Source organism: Hemiscyllium ocellatum, chromosome 1 (assembly GCF_020745735.1).
Source record: "Hemiscyllium ocellatum isolate sHemOce1 chromosome 1, sHemOce1.pat.X.cur, whole genome shotgun sequence".
Lineage (NCBI taxonomy): Eukaryota > Metazoa > Chordata > Chondrichthyes > Orectolobiformes > Hemiscylliidae > Hemiscyllium > Hemiscyllium ocellatum.
In genome coordinates, this window is record NC_083401.1 from 30,143,691 (window position 1) to 30,162,129 (window position 18,439).

General features: G+C 43.7%; 1 protein-coding gene across 2 annotated transcripts in view; it reads right to left on the reverse strand.

The window, feature by feature from the left end:
- LOC132817921 (transmembrane protein 127) overlaps positions 1–18,439 on the reverse strand; it is a 46,833-nt gene that overhangs the window by 5,952 nt on the left and 22,442 nt on the right. Inside the window, exons 2-3 of one of the 2 annotated variants that reach the window (XM_060828470.1) lie at positions 4,899–5,063; positions 493–610 (exon numbers count right to left, since the gene is read on the reverse strand). In XM_060828470.1, coding sequence (XP_060684453.1) covers positions 540–610; positions 4,899–5,063 — 236 coding nt within the window. In that variant the 3' untranslated portion in view covers positions 493–539. Of the gene's footprint in view, positions 1–492; positions 611–4,898; positions 5,064–18,439 lie in introns of those variants that run through there. The other variant, XM_060828463.1, reaches the window with a different exon arrangement.

Sequence of the window (18,439 nt, forward strand, 5' to 3'; positions counted from 1 at the left end):
TGTTTAATGTTCTCTTTTTCTCTTGGACTTAAGGAATAAATTATTAACTTTTCTTTAAATAGTGGGATTTGGTAGTTCTTTGTCACTCATACTTTTACAGCTTCTGAGGCAAGGTGAACGTTTCTGTATGTCTGGTTTAAATTAGCAGAGGGTTTTACCCCGGTCGTAACACTTATAGAATCTATTTGGTCATTAACACCTATAAACACCTCCCAGAGGTTTGGCATTTATTAAGGCCCCCTTATAGTGCTTTCTTCTGCATTCCACGTTTTACTGTTTGATACCCATTACCTCTCATTATACTTTACAGTTACCTTCAGATGAATGAAGCATGAATCCAAATTTTACCAACCTTTTATTCTGAGTAACTTTCCGCCATTGAGGTCTAACACAGCAGGACAAGCAGCATCCGAGGAGCAGGAGAATCGACGTTTTGGGCATAAGCCCTTCTTCCTGAAGAAGGGCTTATGCCCGAAACGTCGATTCCCCTGCTCCTCGGATGCTGCCTGTCCTGCTGTGTTTTTCCAGCACCACATTTTTCAACTCTGGTCTCCAACGTCTGCAGTCCTCACTTTCTCCCACCATTGAGGTCTGCCAGCCTGGCTGAGAGCTATAGAAATTTCAGAGTTAGGACTGAAAATAATTGGAACCCTGCTCTTCCCAATGATGGGACACAACTTGCCAAGTTTACCACAGGCCTCTATTTGAAGCAATATATATGTTTTAAAAAATGGCAGAGGAACTGATGTCCAGATTTTTGGAATGCTTAGCTATTTTTAACCTGTATGGCACAATGAAGTCATAACGAGTGGCAAATAAAATAATATCGGTGTAGCTCTAATGCTTTCACATTTAACCACAGTGCATCATCACTGGGAACAGATCTACTTTCCTTTCTTTCTTCCTTACTTTTTGACTTTCTATTTCTCATGAACTTGCTGTGTTCCTTCATTTTCAGCCTCTAGCTCCATGTCTTCTTGTGTCTTCTCTCACCACTCCTTGGTTTCCCCTTTCTGCTGCTTTTCCAATCTCATTATTGTATTTGTCTTGTATTTTGTCAAGTTCTTTCAGTACAGTGCCAGAAGACCTGAGGATAGCAAATGTGGTTCCCCTGTTCAAGAAGGGGGAGTAGCGACAACCCTGGCATTATAGGCCTGTGAGCCTTCCTTCAGTTGTTGGTAAAGTGTTGAAAAGGTTCTAAGAGATAGGATTTATAATCATCTAGAAAAGAATAATTTGATCAGGGATAGTCAGCACGGTTTTGTGAAGGGTAGGTTGTGCCTCACAAACCTTATTGAGTTCTTTGAGAAAGTGACCAAACAGGTAAATGATTGTAAACCGGTTGATGTGGTGTATATGGATTTCAGCAAGGCATTTGATAAGGTTCCTCACAATAGGCTATTGTACAAAATGTGGAGGAATGGGATTGTGGGAGATATAGCAGTTTGGATCAGTAATTGGCTTGCTAAAAGAAGACAGAGGGTGGTGGTTGATGGGAAATGTTCATCCTGGAGTCCAGTTACTTGAGGTGTACCACAAGGGTCTGTGTTGGGTCCACTGCTGTTCGTCATTTTTATAAACGACCTGGATGACAGTGTAGAAGGATGGGTTAGTAAATTTGCAGACAGCACTAAGGTCGGTGGAGTTGTGGATAGTGACGAAGGATGTTGTAGGTTACAGAGAGACATAGATAAGCTGCATGTTATGAAGGTTTCATATTTTTATTATTGTTGAGGATTTGAAATAAATTAATGTTTTTGCAATCCTTCAGAATTCAAGTTCAGCAGAGGTATCTTTTGTTTTTAAATGGTCAATGAACAGACATATTGAAAGTATTTTCAACAAGGCATTCCTTGTAAATTATGTGGTTTCAGTTAATTGTCAGACTTGTTCACTCCCCTTTGTCACTCTCTGTGGCTGTTTGAACAGTATTTTGCTGGCAGTTAGGGTTGGCTTGGTTACCAGAGACTGAGGGGTGACCTTATAGAGGTTTATAAAATCATGAGGAGCATGGTTGGGTAAATAGAACTAGAAGGTGCATGTTTAGGGTGAGAGGAGAAGAGCTTAAAAGGGACCAAAGAGGAAACTTTTTCATGCAAAAGGTGGTGTGTGTATGGAATGAACTGCCAGAGGAAGTGGTGGAGGCTGGTACAATTACAACATTTAAAAGGCATCTGGATGCATATATGAAGAGGAAAGATTTAAGAGTGCTTGGGGCCAAGTGCTGGCAAATGAGACTAGATTAGGTTAGGATATCTGGTCGGCATGGATGTTTTGGGCCTCAGGGTCTGTTTCCATGTTGTATATCTCTATGGTTGGAATCATAGCTGGCGAAAAGGAAGATGGCTGTGGTTGTTGGAGATCAATCACCTCAGCTCTGGGACATCTCTGCAGGAGTTCCTCAGGATAGTGTCCTCGGCCCAACCATTTTCAGCTGCTTCATCAATGACTTTTGTTCCATCATAAGGTCAGATGTGTGGATGCTCACTGATGATTGCACAGTGTTCAGCATCATTCATAACTCTTCAAACTAGGAAGCAATCCATGCTTGCACGTAACAAGATCTGGAAAAGCTTGGGCCAATTTGTTGCAAGTAACATTCAAGCCACACATATGGCAAGAAATGAACATCTCCAATTTAACCCTCTCCCCTTGACACTCAATGGCATTACCATCACTGATTACTACCGCATTAACATCCTGGCTGCTTATTATTGACCAGAAACATAAGTGGATCAGCCATATAAACACTGGGCTCCAAGAACATATCTGGAGTTGCATATTCGAAGCAAGTAACTCAATCCCAACCTCCCAAAACCTATCTACCACCTATAATGATTGCAACTGAATCTCCACTTGCCTGGGTACGTACAGGTCCAATGACAATCAACAAAGTAGAATCCATACAAAATAAAGCAGGATCCTTCCCACCTTGTTAAACATTAATTCCCTCTGTATATGCCAAAACATACAACCAATGTTACTTAAAGGAACAAAGACACCAAACACATGGGAACACCACCACTTGCAAGTTCTCTTCCAAATCACACACCTACTTGACTTGAAAATATACCATCGCCATGACTGACATACAAAATTCCAAATGTTGTAACTGCTGTCAAATTCCAGTAAGTCAACATTTCTGCTATTTGTGATGTAGACTTGCAGCATATTATTATTTGGGAACTTGGATTCAAAAGTAGAGAAAAAAATTATTTGTAGTTTATTTCTGCAACTCAAGATTTTTTACACAAAGGTTAGAAAATTATTTTTAGTCGTTATCTAAAGACAGCTTTACCAAGAAAGCATGAACCTTAAGTTACATAACTATCAGCTAACCTGACAGTTCATTATTGAATGCTTAGAAAGTTGAGTTTTATTACCACAACAGAAACAGATGGTTCTGATGCCTCTAGTGGGTCGAAATCAGGATTAAGAGTCCTGAAGCTTGTGCTGCCTGCCTAGTGCTATGGTTAAGGATACCACATGTGGGCTGCAGAGGAACTTGGAGTGAGAGGGAAAGGTTCAGCTGTCGTCGTATATTTAGGTACAAAGAGGAAAGACGTTCTGAAAGATGCTGAGGGACTGCGTGCAGTTTGGTACTACCTTAAGCAGAATCTCAAAGGAAATAATCTTCAGACTATTACCTAAGCATAAGCACTTTGGGATTCAAATCCATGTCCCTCAGAACATTAGTTTGGGATTACCAATGTCCAATGAAATTACAACTATGCTACACTGTCCCCATAAAGTTACTCAATTCAATAACATGGTCAGTGACAGAAGACCTGATGAAATTGTTTCAGCCAACAAACTGAATATGCATAAACACTTTATTCCACAAACAAAGACCTCATCTTGCCTTGTATCAATGGATGAACGATGTTCCAATTGGACAGGGAAACCTTGTATTTAGCACATTCAATCTGGAGACAGTGCAACAAAACCTGAAAGAAGATCGATATACAGCCATGACAGACAAGACCTAACGCACTAGATTTCAGAGGTTTGTGAACCAGAGAGTGTCAGATTAGGGAGGTCCAATCTGTATACTTTAAAGTTTAGTCACTGTTGCCATGTAGAAAATTCAGTGGCCAATTTGCACATTTCATATTTTCACACACAACAATTTAATAATGTTTTTAATTGTTCGTCGGACAAATTATGGACAGGGCTCCAAGGGAATTTTCTTTGTCTAAATAAAGCCATGGAATCTTATAAATCCGACTGATGAGGGGGCCAGATGGGGTCCAATATTCACATCTCATCTGATAGACAGCCCTGCTGTCAGTGCAGCGCTCCCTCAGAACTGCTCCAGTCCCTGGAGAGAGAATTGAACACAAAACTGTCTGACCTAGAGGACAGGCTGCCTCAGCTGAAATCACCAGAGGAGTGGTAAGATTAGAATCAGAAACAGAGAAAATTTACAACATGAGAGGCCATTATGTCTCTGCCAATAGAAAGATAGCAATCCACCCTAATGCCATTTACCCACTGTGTAGGTTACACAAGTACATATTCAAGTGTCTTTTACATGCAATGAGGATTTCAGCTTAACCCACTTTTTCAAGCAGTAAGTCCAGTATGCTGCTGGTTTCTCGTTGAAAACATTTCTCCTCAAACATTTCCTCTAACTAGTCTGCGGATTACTTTAAATCTTCACTTCTTGACTTCTCTGATCATGGAGAGAGTCTGTCCACTCTGGTCTCTCATTATTTTATTTGCCTCAATTAAACCTTCCCTTCAAATGAAAACAACCCCATCCTATCCTGTTATTCCCACAGGGAAAATTCTCCAGTCTGGAAATGATCCCCATCAATCTGTGACCATCTGCAGTGAACCTGTAAAATAGGGAGACACGTAAAAAGCTGAAAACATAAAACATAGAAAATGTTTACCTGTTATAAAATGCAGCGTAATCGGCAAGTTGAACAAAAGTGGATGTCTTGATCCCAGGAAGCTGAGAATGAAAGCTCCAAAGCCTGTTAATATTCCAAAGTAGCTGCACGTGGCCATCACAATAAGTAGAGAAATCCCTTCATAGTTCAGGACGGTATTGGGATCTGCAGAATACAATTGAAGAAAGGCTGGTTAACATAAAGGTAAAGTTGCCATAGTCCTACTGGAATCGAGAGTGTGGTGCTGGGAAAGCACAGCAATTTGATTTTCGTGCTCCTCAGACGCTGCCTGACCTGCTGTGCTTTTCCAGCACCACACTCTCGACTCTAATCTCCAGTATCTGCAGGACTCACTTTTGCGTAGTCCTACTGGACCATAGAGACAAGCAGAGACAACTGGCGGTGGGTTAACCTGACAGTCACTGCGCTTGAGGCAAGGGGAGAAGGTGAGAAGGAAAGTCCTTCATGGTAACCTTAGCTGCTGCAGGAATTGGACACATGCTATTAGCATCACACTGCATAACAAACCAGCTGTCCAGCCAACTAAGCTAACCAAACCAAGGTTAGCATAAAGCATTAATCAAAAGAAAAATCTTGTACACAAGAAGCTATGGCGATCAACTGCCATTTGCAAGACCGTTAACATGTTTGAAGCAAGCAAGGTCAAGCCAGGTTCAAAAAAGGTGTTTGTAACAATGTCGGTATTCTACCCTTGAAATGCTCTTGGGTTCAGCATCACCAGTCTCTTCTTTGATGGATGTTCCAATCCTTGGGACCCAAAGTAGAAGGATAAGGAAGTAATGTTGAACTTGTATAAGACACTTGCTAGAGCTCAACTGGAGTATTGTAGATGACTGTGTGAACCAAGTGAGAGGAAGGGTGTGGAGAGGGTGCAGAGGTAGTTTGCAAGAATGGTTCCAGAATGAGAACCTTCAGCTCTGAGGATAGATTGAAGAAGCTGTGAAAAGAAGGCTAGGAGGAGATCTGATAGAAGTCTGGAAAATCAAGAGTGGGCTGGATAGAGCAGAGCAGGAGAAACTATTCCACTTGTAAAAGGAACAAGAATGAGACGGCATAGATTTAAAGTGCTCCAGAAAAGAAGCCGGGGTGAAGTGAGGAAACCCTTTCACACTTAGTGACTAGTTACGGTCATGGAGTGCTGCAAATGTGTTGCTGGTCAAAGCACAGCAGGCCAGGCAGCATCTCAGGAATAGAGAATTCGACGTTTCGAGCATAAGCCCTTCATCAGGAAGTTCATTGCCATGTGAAGGTGGCAGGTACAACTGAGGCACTTAAGAGAGCTTTGGGTCACTATTTGGATAAAAATAAGGTGCCTGGGGACAAAGCAGGAGATTGATACATGTTTGAAGAGCTGGTGCAGGAATGGAGGTCTGAATGGCCACTTTCTGCACCATACTGACCACCTGCATCCAACAGGCTGCCCACCTGTCAGAATGTAGCTGCCAAGGATTCCTATCCATCCCACACCACCTTCCAAATCAGGGAAGAATACCTGGAAGAGACTGCAACTCCAATCAGATGCTCTTTCCCTCCCGTCTTTATGTAAGAACTAGGAGAAAAAAATAGGTCATTTAGCGCCTCACGCTTGCTGCCAGTCAATAGGATCATGGCAGATCTCATCACGCCCTTAACTCCACTTTCCTGCCTTGGTAAAATTAGATTATACTGGATTCTGGGAGAGCTTGCCAATTAAGTACAGATTTGGCTTGACAGTGGTAGAATTTTGGATTGGAACCTTGTGACCAGTGGTGTTCCGCAGGGATGACTGTGAGGTCCACTGCTGTTTCTCATTGAAATAAATAATTTGCATGACATTTTAGGAGGCCTGGTTAGTAGGTTTGCTGATGACACAAAAAATCAGTGATATAGCCTGAAATAACTCCACAGAGGCCAGCATCCCGTCACTTAATCACCCTTTACTTACACGTGGAGAGTCTTTGACACTGGCCCAGCTCCCTCACAGCCAGCTCTCAAGAGTGTCAGAATTACGATATATCTTTTTATCTTGCAGCCAGGGCTCCATGACTGGACCAGATTAACAGCCCCAATTAGGGGTCCCATATTCTATGATGTTTAGCCAGTTCACCTGGCTGGCTACATTACAATCATTACATAGTCAACAGTGAAGAAAAATTATCTAAGATTTAAAAGGGATCTTGATCAACTGGTCCAATGGGCTGAGGAGGGACAGATTGAGTTTAATTCAGGTATTGCAGTTTGGTAAAATAAACAAGGACTTATACAGTTAATGGTAGAGCCCTGGGCAGTGTTGTCGAACAGAGAGATTTAGGGATTCAGGTATATAGTTCCTTGAAAGCTGCATCAGAGGTAGACAGGGTGGTTAAGAAGGCAGTTAGCATGCTTCCCTTCATTGCTCAGATCTTTGTGCACAGGAATTAGGACGACATGTTGAGGTTGTATAGGATGTTGGTGACCCTGCTATAGATAGGAAAGATATTGTTAAATTGGAGAGATTCAGAAAATATTTCACAGGATGTTGCTGGAAATGGAGGGCTTGAGTTATAAGGAGGGGCTGGATAGCTGGGACTTCCTTCATCAGAGAACAGGAGGTTGAGGGGAGACCTTATCGGAGTTTATAAAGTCACAAGGGGCATGATAAGGTGAATAGCAAAGGTTTTTTCCCTAGGGTGGGGGGGGTGTTCAAAACTCAAAATAGAATTAGAATTAGAATCCCTACAGTATGGAAACAGGCCCTTCAGCCCACCAAGTCCATCCAGACCCATTCCTCGATATTTACCTCTGACTCATGCACCTAACCCACCCATCCCTGAACACTATGGGCAGTTGAGCATGGCCAATTCAGCTAACCTGTACATCTTTGGATTGTGGGAGGAAATGGAGCACCCGGAGAAAATCCACGCAGACACAGGGAGAATGTGCAAACTCCACACAAACAGTCATGCGAGGCTGGAATCGACCCTGGGTCCCTGGTGCTGAGAGGCAGCAAAGCTAACCACTGAGCCACCATGCCACCCCATTTTTTTTTGGATTTATATTTTATATTATTCCCAATTCTTCCACCGTATATGCTCCCAAGAGGACCAATTCCACCATAGACCATTCCAGATGGCCTCCTTCTACAAAGACTGCAATTTCCCCTCCCACGTGGTTGGCAATGCCCTCCATCACATCTCCTCCATTTCCCACACCTCCACCCTTGAATTCCACCCCTCCAATCACAACAAGGACAGAACCCGCCCCCTCCCCCAATCCTGGCCCTCAACTTCCACTCCATCAACCACTAGGTACATTGCATCATCCTCCATCATTTCTGTCACTTACTCACAGACCCCACCACCAGAGATATATTTTCATCCCCATCCCCATCCCTATCTGCGTTCCAGAGTCACCATTTCCTCCGCGACCCTTGTTAGATCCATGCCCGTCTCCCCTCCCCCTATTCACCCCACCAACCCACCCTTCATTCCTGGCACCTGCCCTTGCCACCCTAAGAAGTGCAAAACGTGCAACCACACCTCCTACCTTAACTCTGTCCAAGGCCCCAAAGGATCCTTCCACATCCAATAGATTACATTTATACATCATCTACTGTGTCTATTGCTCTCAATGTAGTCTCCTCTGCACTGTGCAGACAGGATGCCAACTTGTGGAACATTTCAGAGAACATCTCTGGGACACCAGCACTGACCAATCCCACCACCCTATGGCCGAACACTTTAACTCCCCCTCCCACTCCACCAAAGACATGCAAGTCCTGGGCCTCCTCCATCAGCAAACCCTAACCACCTGACACCTGGAGGAACAGCGCCTCATCTTCCACCTTGGGACCCTCCAAGGGATCAATGTCGATTTCATCAGTTTCCTGATTTACCGCCCCCCCCCCACCCGCCCCCGACCTTATGGGGATCTAACCTTCCAACTTGACACCGCCCTCTTGAACTATCCAAACTGTCCATCTTCCTTCCCACCTATCTACTCAACTCTCCTCTCTGACCTACCACCTTTACCCCCAGCTTCATCTATCTATCGAATTCCCTCCACCCAGCCCCACCTCTTCCTATTTATCTCTCGGCCCCCTTGGGCCACAAGCCTCATTCCTGATGAAATGCTTATATTTGACACATCGATTCTCCTGTTCCTCAGATGCTGCTTAACCAACTGTGCTTTTCCAGCATCACACGCTTCAACTCTGAACACCAGCATCTGCAGTCCTCACTTTTTCTTGGCAAAATATCACCGTCCCTCAATGTCACTAAAATCCTGGAATTGCTTCTCTAATGGCATTGTGGGTCAACCCACAGCACGTAAACTGTAGCAATTCAAGAAGGCAGCTCATCACCATCTTCCCAAGGACAACTAGGGACAGGCAGTAAATGCTCGCACATTCTGTGAGTGAATATGAAAGTCCGCAGATAAGGAGCGAGTAATTTCTGGGCACACGGTTCTCTTCCCAATGAAAGATGCCAATTCCTACAGTTGGCACATGCTACATCTTTCCTGCCACAAGACCCTCCCTCCCAGTATTACTTTCTATCTTTGTTCACCAACATGGTTAACACCACTACAATGTGCAGGATGAGAAGCTAAGCAACATAGCAATCTGATTTGTTCATATAATGCTAATTGTGGTCTGTGGTCAAGTAAAAACAAATGAAATGGGATTTTTGACACTTAGTAAATAGCAGTTTTCAAATAATATAAATGTACTGTTTGAGCTGAGTATTGTTAATCATTGTTAAGTGTCCACTAATTTATAAGATTGGTAAGAGAGAGGCGTGATATTAATTAATGGACAGAAGATTGGTTGGCTACTAGGAAACAGAATAGTCATAAACAGGTCCCTTGGCAAGACATGACAAGTGGTGTGTGACCTCAAGTTCTTATCATTGATATAAATGACTTGGATAAAAGGATCAAAGATATGGTTGGCAAATCTATTGATGATGTTCAGACATATAAAAAAGTAAAAAATAAAAGCAAATTACTGCGGATGCTGGAATCTGAAACCAAAAGAGAAAATGCTGGAAAATCTCAGCAGGTCTGGCAGCATCTGTAAGGAGAGAAAAGAGCTGACGTTTTGAGTCTAACTGACCCTTTGTTAAAGCTTTGACAAAGGGTCGGTTAGACTCAAAACGTCAGCTCTTTTCCCTCCTTACAGATACTGCCAGACCTGCTGAGATTTTCCAGATAAAAAAGTAAATTGTGAAGAGAACTTCAAGAAACTTTAGAGGGATATAGATTAATTGAGTGGGCAAAGATCTGGAAAATGTGGGCGACCGACTCAACACAGACATCTATTATAAACCGACTGACTCCCACAGCTACCTGGACTACACCTCCTCCCACCCTGCCCCCTGTAAAAACGCCATCCCATATTCCCAATTCCTTCGTCTCCGCCGCATCTGCTCCCAGGAGGACCAATTCCAACACCGCACAGCCCAGATGGCCTCCTTCTTCAAGGACCGCAGATTCCCCCCAGACGTGATCGACGATGCCCTCCACCGCATCTCCTCCACTTCCCGCTCCTCCGCCCTTGAGTCCCGCTCCTCCAACCGCCACCAAGACAGAACCCCACTGGTTCTCACCTACCACCCCACCAACCTCCGCATACAACGTATCATCCGCCGCCATTTCCGCCACCTCCAAACGGACCCCACCACCAAGGATATATTTCCCTCCCCTCCCCTATCAGCGTTCCGCAAGGACCACTCCCTTCGTGACTCCCTCGTCAGATCCACACCCCCCCACCAACCCAACCTCCACCCCCGGCACCTTCCCCTGCAACCGCAGGAAATGTAAAACTTGCGCCCACACCTCCACACTCACTTCCCTCCAAGGCCCCAAGGGATCCTTCCATATCCGCCACAAGTTCACCTGTACCTCCACACACATCATCTATTGCATCCGCTGCACCCGATGTGGCCTCCTCTATATTGGTGAGACAGGCCGCCTACTTGCGGAACGCTTCAGAGAATACCTCCGGGCCACCCGAACCAACCAACCCAATCACCCCGTGGCTCAACACTTTAACTCTCCCTCCCACTCCACCGAGGACATGCAGGTCCTTGGACTCCTCCACCGGCAGAACACAACAACACGACGGCTGGAGGAGGAGCGTCTCATCTTCCGCCTGGGAACCCTCCAACCACAAGGTATGAATTCAGATTTCTCCAGTTTCCTCATTTCCCCTCCCCCCATCTTGTCTCAGTCGGTTCCCTCAACTCAGCACCGCCCTCCTAACCTGCAATCCTCTTCCTGACCTCTCCGCCCCCACCCCACTCCGGCCTATCACCCTCACCTTGACCTCCTTCCACCTATCCCACCTCCATCGCCCCTCCCCCTAGTCCCTCCTCCCTACCTTTTATCTTAGCCTGCTTGGCTCTCTCTCTTATTCCTGATGAAGGGCTTATGCTCGAAACGTCGAATTCTCTATTCCTGAGATGCTGCCTGGCCTGCTGTGCTTTGATCAGCAACACATTTGCAGCGGAAATATGAAATTGTCCACTTTGGCAGAAAGAATAAGTGGTGAGAGATTGCAGAATGTAGATATGCAGAGGGATGTAGGTAAACTAATACGTGAATGGCAAAGTTTAGTATGCAGGGACAACAAGTAATTGGAAAAGACTGGAGAAGCTAGGGTTGTATCCACTGGAGTTTTGAACATATAAGGTGCTGAGGGTCTTGACAGGCTGGATGTGGGAGAATGAATACTGGAGGAACTCAACAGGTCTGGCAGCATCTCTGAAGGGAAAAAGAGGGCTAACATTTTGAGTCCAGTTGTCACCCATTTCAAACAGAGATGAGGAGAATTATTCTTCATCCAGCGTGTCATGAGTCTTTGGAATTCTTCTTCAAAAGGAACAGGATTTGAATGTTTTTAATCACACAGGGAGATTGACTCCTCAGTTCTGAAGAAAAGTCATACCCAACATGAAACATTAACTCTGCTTCTCTCTCCACTGATGCTGCCAAACCGGCCAATCTTTTCCAGTATTTTCTGTTTATATATCAATGGAAATTGCTCTCTTCAAGACTGCAGGGAAGAAAATTGAAAGAGCAAAGGCCTGAGTTAATTAATCTTCATTGTATTTCTAAGATACATTACAAAATGCGTGATTCGCTGACCGTGACTTGATAGTGACTCACTGAGTGGCAGGTTAGCCCACTCATCAGGTTAGAAATTACACAGTTCTGAACCCATGCAATACCTATCATTTCTAGTGTGCAATATGGATTGGAAAGTATGACTCTAAGATAAGCTGCACTGTATCACCCCCATAAAGACCATATGCAATGGCAGAGACAAATATAGAATCAATTTTACACACAGCTATTTTGGCACAGGAAGAAACTTGATACGTTGAAGGTGGGGGGTGACTATAATCATTAAACGATATCATGTCACATCCACCCCAGCAGGCATTTTACTTTCATTCTACCTTTCACGGAACTAATCTATGATGATGTATTGATCATATTGACATCTTCCACTTTTAGATGTGAACCCAGGTATCATGGCATCTTTGGAAAGTCCCTCTCCACATCCTCCCCAAATAACTCATAGGAAATGTTTGCAAGTCATGGTATGTACAATACTGTTCTGCTCATAATGCTCTACTTCCAATAGGTCAAGTTCTGGACTCTACGCTCACAATAGATTAGACTCTCATCATTCAAATTGTGGGTGGCACGGTGGCACAGTGGTTAGCAGTGCTGCCTCACAGCGCCAGAGATCTGGGTTGAATTGTCTACTCAGGAGACTGACTATGTAGAGTTTGCACGTTCTCCCTGTGTCTGCGTGGGTTTCCTCCGGGTGCTCCGGTTTCCTCCCACAGTCCAAAGATGTGCAGGTCAGGTGAATTGGCCATGCTAAATTGCCCCTAGTGTTTAGAGGTATGGGTGGGTTGCGCTTCGGCAGGTCGGTGTGGACTTGTTGGGCTGAAGGGCCTGTTTCCACACTGTAAGTAATCTAATAAATCTAATCTAATCTAGATTCTGGTAAGCAAAGACAGTACATGGGAAACAGCCCCTGGAAAGAGAGAGCTCCTGGGGGCTGTGTCTAAAATCCAGCCAGTACATCGATGAGCTAACCCACATCATATAGCTAGAAGTGCACATTTTATTGCTTACAGAGCGTTCAAGTCCAACTGCTATTACTGAGGTGGTGAAGGATACCATACCCACATGTAACTGGACCTGGGTACCAATAATGGAAAGTCATTTTCAAATGGCAGTCATTGACCAACCCCAACAGCAGTGGACCTAATCACCCTCACTCTGCCTAAACATCAAGGTCATGTCGATTATTGTTAACCTGCAGTACGTCAGCCACAACACCACTGCAACTGGTGAAGGTGGCCACTGTCTGGGTCTTCTCCACGAAGCAGCTCAACTCCAGATTCTCCAAAGACTTTCCACCAACTACAATCCACATCAGGAATATGATGGAATATTCCTTAACCTGTCTGGTTCACTGTTGTCCTCTAGGGAAAAAAAACATCCTTGCCCAGTCTGGCCAACATAAGACTCCAGACAGACAGCAATATGGCTGTCTCCTCAACTGGCCCAGCAACCCACTGAGTTGTATTCAAGGTCAAACACAGCATTAAATGCTGGCTCAACCAGCAACACCCATGAACAATAATTCTTTTAAAAATCTTAATTTGGCTAGCACCTCACAGCAGCAAAAACACTCATGATGCTTGACACCTCATCCAGGACGTAACAGCGCACTCAGCTGACACAGCGGGCACTAACCTAAATATTCAGTCACTCCATCCTCAACACTGTATAGTGTTAGAATCATCAAAACATTAGGGCACAGATAGAGGCCATTCAGCCCATTGCATCTGTACTGGACAATAGAACGCCAGCTGCCAATTCTAATCCCATCTTCCAGTAACTGATCCATAGTATTTCAAGTTACAGCACCTCAGGTGGGAATCCAGGTACTTTTTTTTAAAATGGGTTGAGGGTTTCTGCCTCCACCACCAAAAACCATTTTTTTTTAGCTATAGAATTGTATTTGCTTCAGATTTAGTTTATTCATTCACAGGATGGTAGCCCATCCTTCATTGCCCTTGTGAAGGCGCTGGAGGTGAGCTATTTTCTTGAACTGCTGCAGTCCACATGATTCAGGCACAGCCATTCTGCATCATCGACAAAGCCAGCACTGATTGCTCATTTCCAGTTGCTCTTGAATACAACTGAATGGCTCTCTAAGCTGCTTCAGACAGCAATTACGAGTCACCCACATTGCTGTGATCAGGAAACACATGTAAGGCCAGACCAGCATGGTAGATTTCCTCCCAGGAAGGACACTAATGAACCAGATGGGTTGTTGCAATTATTACTGAAATTAACATTTCGTTCCAGAAGTGATTTTAAATTCCCTCCTTTGCTATGGTGGGATTTGAGCTCATGCATTAGTCCATTTGTTTAGGAATTACAAGTCGGTAACATTGCCACTCTGTTACCTTAGAGGATGCACTACAGCAACATTGTTTGGTACAGTTCCCTAACTGCCTCAGATCAGACTTGAACTAATTTTTCTGCCCTCAAGAGTAGCTGGGCAGAACACTGAATACTTTGTGATATTTCATTGCAGGCCTCTGCTCAATAACTGTAACAATGCCTTAAAAGCCATAGATACAGAATAAGGGACACATGTTAGCACTACATATATTTAGGGATTAGTAATTGCTCAGAATGTAGACATTGTCACTGTGGCAACCATATGGTCAAAACTGATAAAATAAATCTTATTCTTTTCTGAGGAAATCATTATGAGTTTCGGAAATAAGCTTCATTGACTCAAAAGTAATCAGATTTGGCACAGACCTTCTTTCGTTTATGGCTCCTATAAATATCAACCTATAAGTAGCCCATGTAGTTGTCAATTGTCTGTTCTAAGTGTGGTTTATAGAGTTGTCTGCTCGCTGAAGTAAAATTGGTTTCCTATTACTCAGTGGCACACATTTTCAAGGATGTTGAAGTCATGGGAGGTGGGGGAGGGATAAAGAAGGGTGGAATTAAATCAAGCCTAAAAGGCAAAAATGATTCATAAAAAGTTATCAGAATGTGTAAATGAGCATGGAAAAACATTTGAAAGAAAGTATTAAAAAACTGTACACTATGCAGAGATTATGAATCACAGTTTAGTAGGCAGGTAATGAACCTCAGAAGGTTAGCAAGCAGAAATTAGCAAAGCTAATACAATCTGATCATTTACTGTGAGAGAATTTAAATGCAAAAGGATGTTATGCTTCAATTTGACCAGCATTGGTGAGACCACGTGTGTATGTAATACTGGTCTTCTTATTTAAGAAAGGACGTGAATGCACTTGAAGCAGTTACTAGGCTAACACCTTATGAAGAAATTGGACAGATTGTGTCTGTATACTATGAAGCTTAGGAGAGTAAGAGGTGACTTGGTTGAAACACATATAATATACTAAAGGGTCTTGACAGAGAGCACGCGTAATGGATGTTTCTTCATGTGGAAGATTCTAGAACTAGGAGGGCTAGAGTTAGCCTGTCCATTGTCTACAAGGCACAGTAGGAGTGAAATGAAACACTTAGCACTTGCCTGCGTGACTAAAGCTCCAACAACACTCGAAGCTCGATACCATCCAAAACAAAGTAGCCCCTTTGAACATAGAACACAGAACATTACTGTGCCCTTCGGCCCACGATGCTGTGCCGACCTGTGGAACCAAACTGAAGCCCATCTATCCTCCACTATTCCATTTTCATCCATATGTTTATCCAATAACCATTTAAATGCCATTAATGTTGATGAGTCGACTACTGTTGCAGGCAGGGCATTCCATGCTCCTACTATGCTGAGTAAAAAAACGACCTCTGACATCTGTCCTCTATCACTCACCCTTCAATTTAAAGCTATGTCCCATCGTGCTAGCCATCACCATCCGAGGAAAAAGTCTCTCACTGCCCACCTTTTATATCTTATATGTCTCAATTAAGTCACCTCTCAACTTTCTTCTCCCTAACAAAAACAACCTCAAGTCCCTCAGCCTTTCTTTGTAAAACCTTCCTTTCATATCAGGCAACACCCTGGAAAATCTCCTCTGCACCTCTCCAAAGCTTCACATCCTTCGTATAATGCCGTGACCAGAACTGTACACAATACTCCAAGTGTAGCCGCACCAAAGTTTTGTACAGCTGCAGCATAACCTCATGACTCTGAAACTTAATCCCTCTATCAATAAAAGTCAACAACTGTATGCCTTCTTAACAACTCTATCAACCTGGGTGGAAACTTTCAGGGATCTATGTACCTGGACACCAAGATCTCTCTGTTCACCTACACTACCAAGAATCTCATCATTAGCCCAGTGCTCTTTATTCCTGTTGCTCCTTCCAAAGTGAATCACCTCACACTTTTCCACATTAAACTCTATTTGTCACCTCTCATCTCAGCTCTGCAGCTTATCTCTGTCTCTCTGTAACCTGCAACATCCTTCAGCACTATCCACAACTCCACCAGCCTTAGTGTCATCTACAAATTAACTAACCCATCCTTCTTTGCCCTCATCCAGGGTTTATGAAAATGACAAACAGCAGGGGTCCCAAAACAGATCCTTGCAGTACCCCACTAGTAACTGAACTCCAGGATGAACATTTCCCATCAACCACCACCTTCTGTCCTCTTTCAGCGAGCCAACTTCTGACCCAAACTACTAAATCACCCTCAAACCCATGCCTCCGTAATTTGTGCAATAGCCTTCCGTGGGGAATCTTATCAAACGAGTAACGGAAATCCACATACACCACATCAACCGCTTTACCCTCATCCACCTGTTTGGTCACTTTCTCAAAAAATTCAATAAGGTTTGTGAGGCACAACTTATTCTTCACAAAACTGTGTTGACTATCCATAGTCAACTTATTCCTCTCTGGATGATTATAAATCCTATCTCTTATAACCTTTTCCAACACTTTACACACAAACAAAGCACTGGTGAAAAATTAACAGGGTTGTCTCTACTCCCCTTTTTGAACAAGGGGACAACATTTGCTAACCTCCAGTCTTCTAATACTATTCCTGTTGACAATGATGACATAAAGATCAAAGCCAATGGCTTTGCAATCTCCTCCCTGGCTTCCCAGAGGATCCTGAGATAATTCCCATCCAGCCCAAGGGATTTATCTATTTTCACACTTTCAGAATTGCTAACACCTCCTCCTTGCGAACCTCAATCCTGTCTAGTTTAGTAGCCTGTGCCTCAATATTCTCCTTGACAACACTGTCTTTTTCCAGTGTGAATTCTGACGAAAAATATTCATTTAGCACTTCCCCATCTCCACGGACTCCACACACAACTTCCCACTACTGTCCTTGATTGGCCCTAATCTTTCTCCAGACATTCTTTTATTCCTGACATACCTAGAGAAAGCTTTAGGGTTTTCTTGATCCTATCTGCCAAAGACTTCTCATGTCACTTCCTGGGTCTTCTTAGCTCTCTCTTTAGGTCTTTCCTAGCTAACTTGTAACTCTCAAGTGCGCTGAGCCTTTATTTCTCATCCTAACATAAGCGTTCTTCTTCCCCTTGACAAGAGCTTCAACTTCTTTAGTAAACCAAGGCTTCCTCACTCGACCACTTCCTCCCTGTCTGACAGGTACATACTTATCAAGGACGTGCAGTATCTGTCCCTTGAATAAACTCCACATTTCAATTGTGCACATTCCCTGTAGTTTTTTCCCCCGTCCTATGCATCATACAACTTGCCTAATTGCCTCATAATTGCCTTTCCCCCAGCAATAACTCTTGCCCTGCATTATATAGCTATCCCTTTCCATCGCGAAAGCAAACATAACTGAATTGTGGTTATGATCACCAAAGTGCTAACCTACCTCCAAAATCTAACACCTGGCTAGATTCATTATCTAGTACCAAATTCAATGTAGCCTTGTCCCTTGTTGGCTTGTCTACATACTGGGTCAGGAAACCATTCTGCACACACTGGACAAAAACTAACCCATCTAAAATATTCAATCTATAGTATTTTCAGCCAATATTTGGAAAGTTAAAGACCCCCATAACAACTACCCTGTCTCTCTCACTCCTATCGAGAATCATCTTTGCTATCCTTTCCTCTACATCTCTGGAACTATTCGGAGGCCTATAGAAAGTTCTCAATAGGGTGACCTCTCCTTTCCTGTTTCTAACCTCAGCACATACTACCTCAGCAGTTGAGTCCTCAAACATCCTTTCTGACACCGTAATACTGGCCTTGACTAACAATGCCACACCTCCCCCTCTTTTACCATCTTTTCTGTTCTTACTGAAACATCTAAACCCTGGAACCTGCAGCAACCATTCTTGCCCCTGCTCTATCCATGTCTCCGAAATGGCCACAAAATCGAAGTCCCAGGTACAAACCCATGCTGCAAATTCACCCACTTTATGCAGAATGCTCCTGGCATTGAAATAGACACACTTCAAACCACCTTCCTGCTTGCCGGTCCACTCATGCAAACTTGAAACCTCATTTCTGACCTCATTACTCTCAAT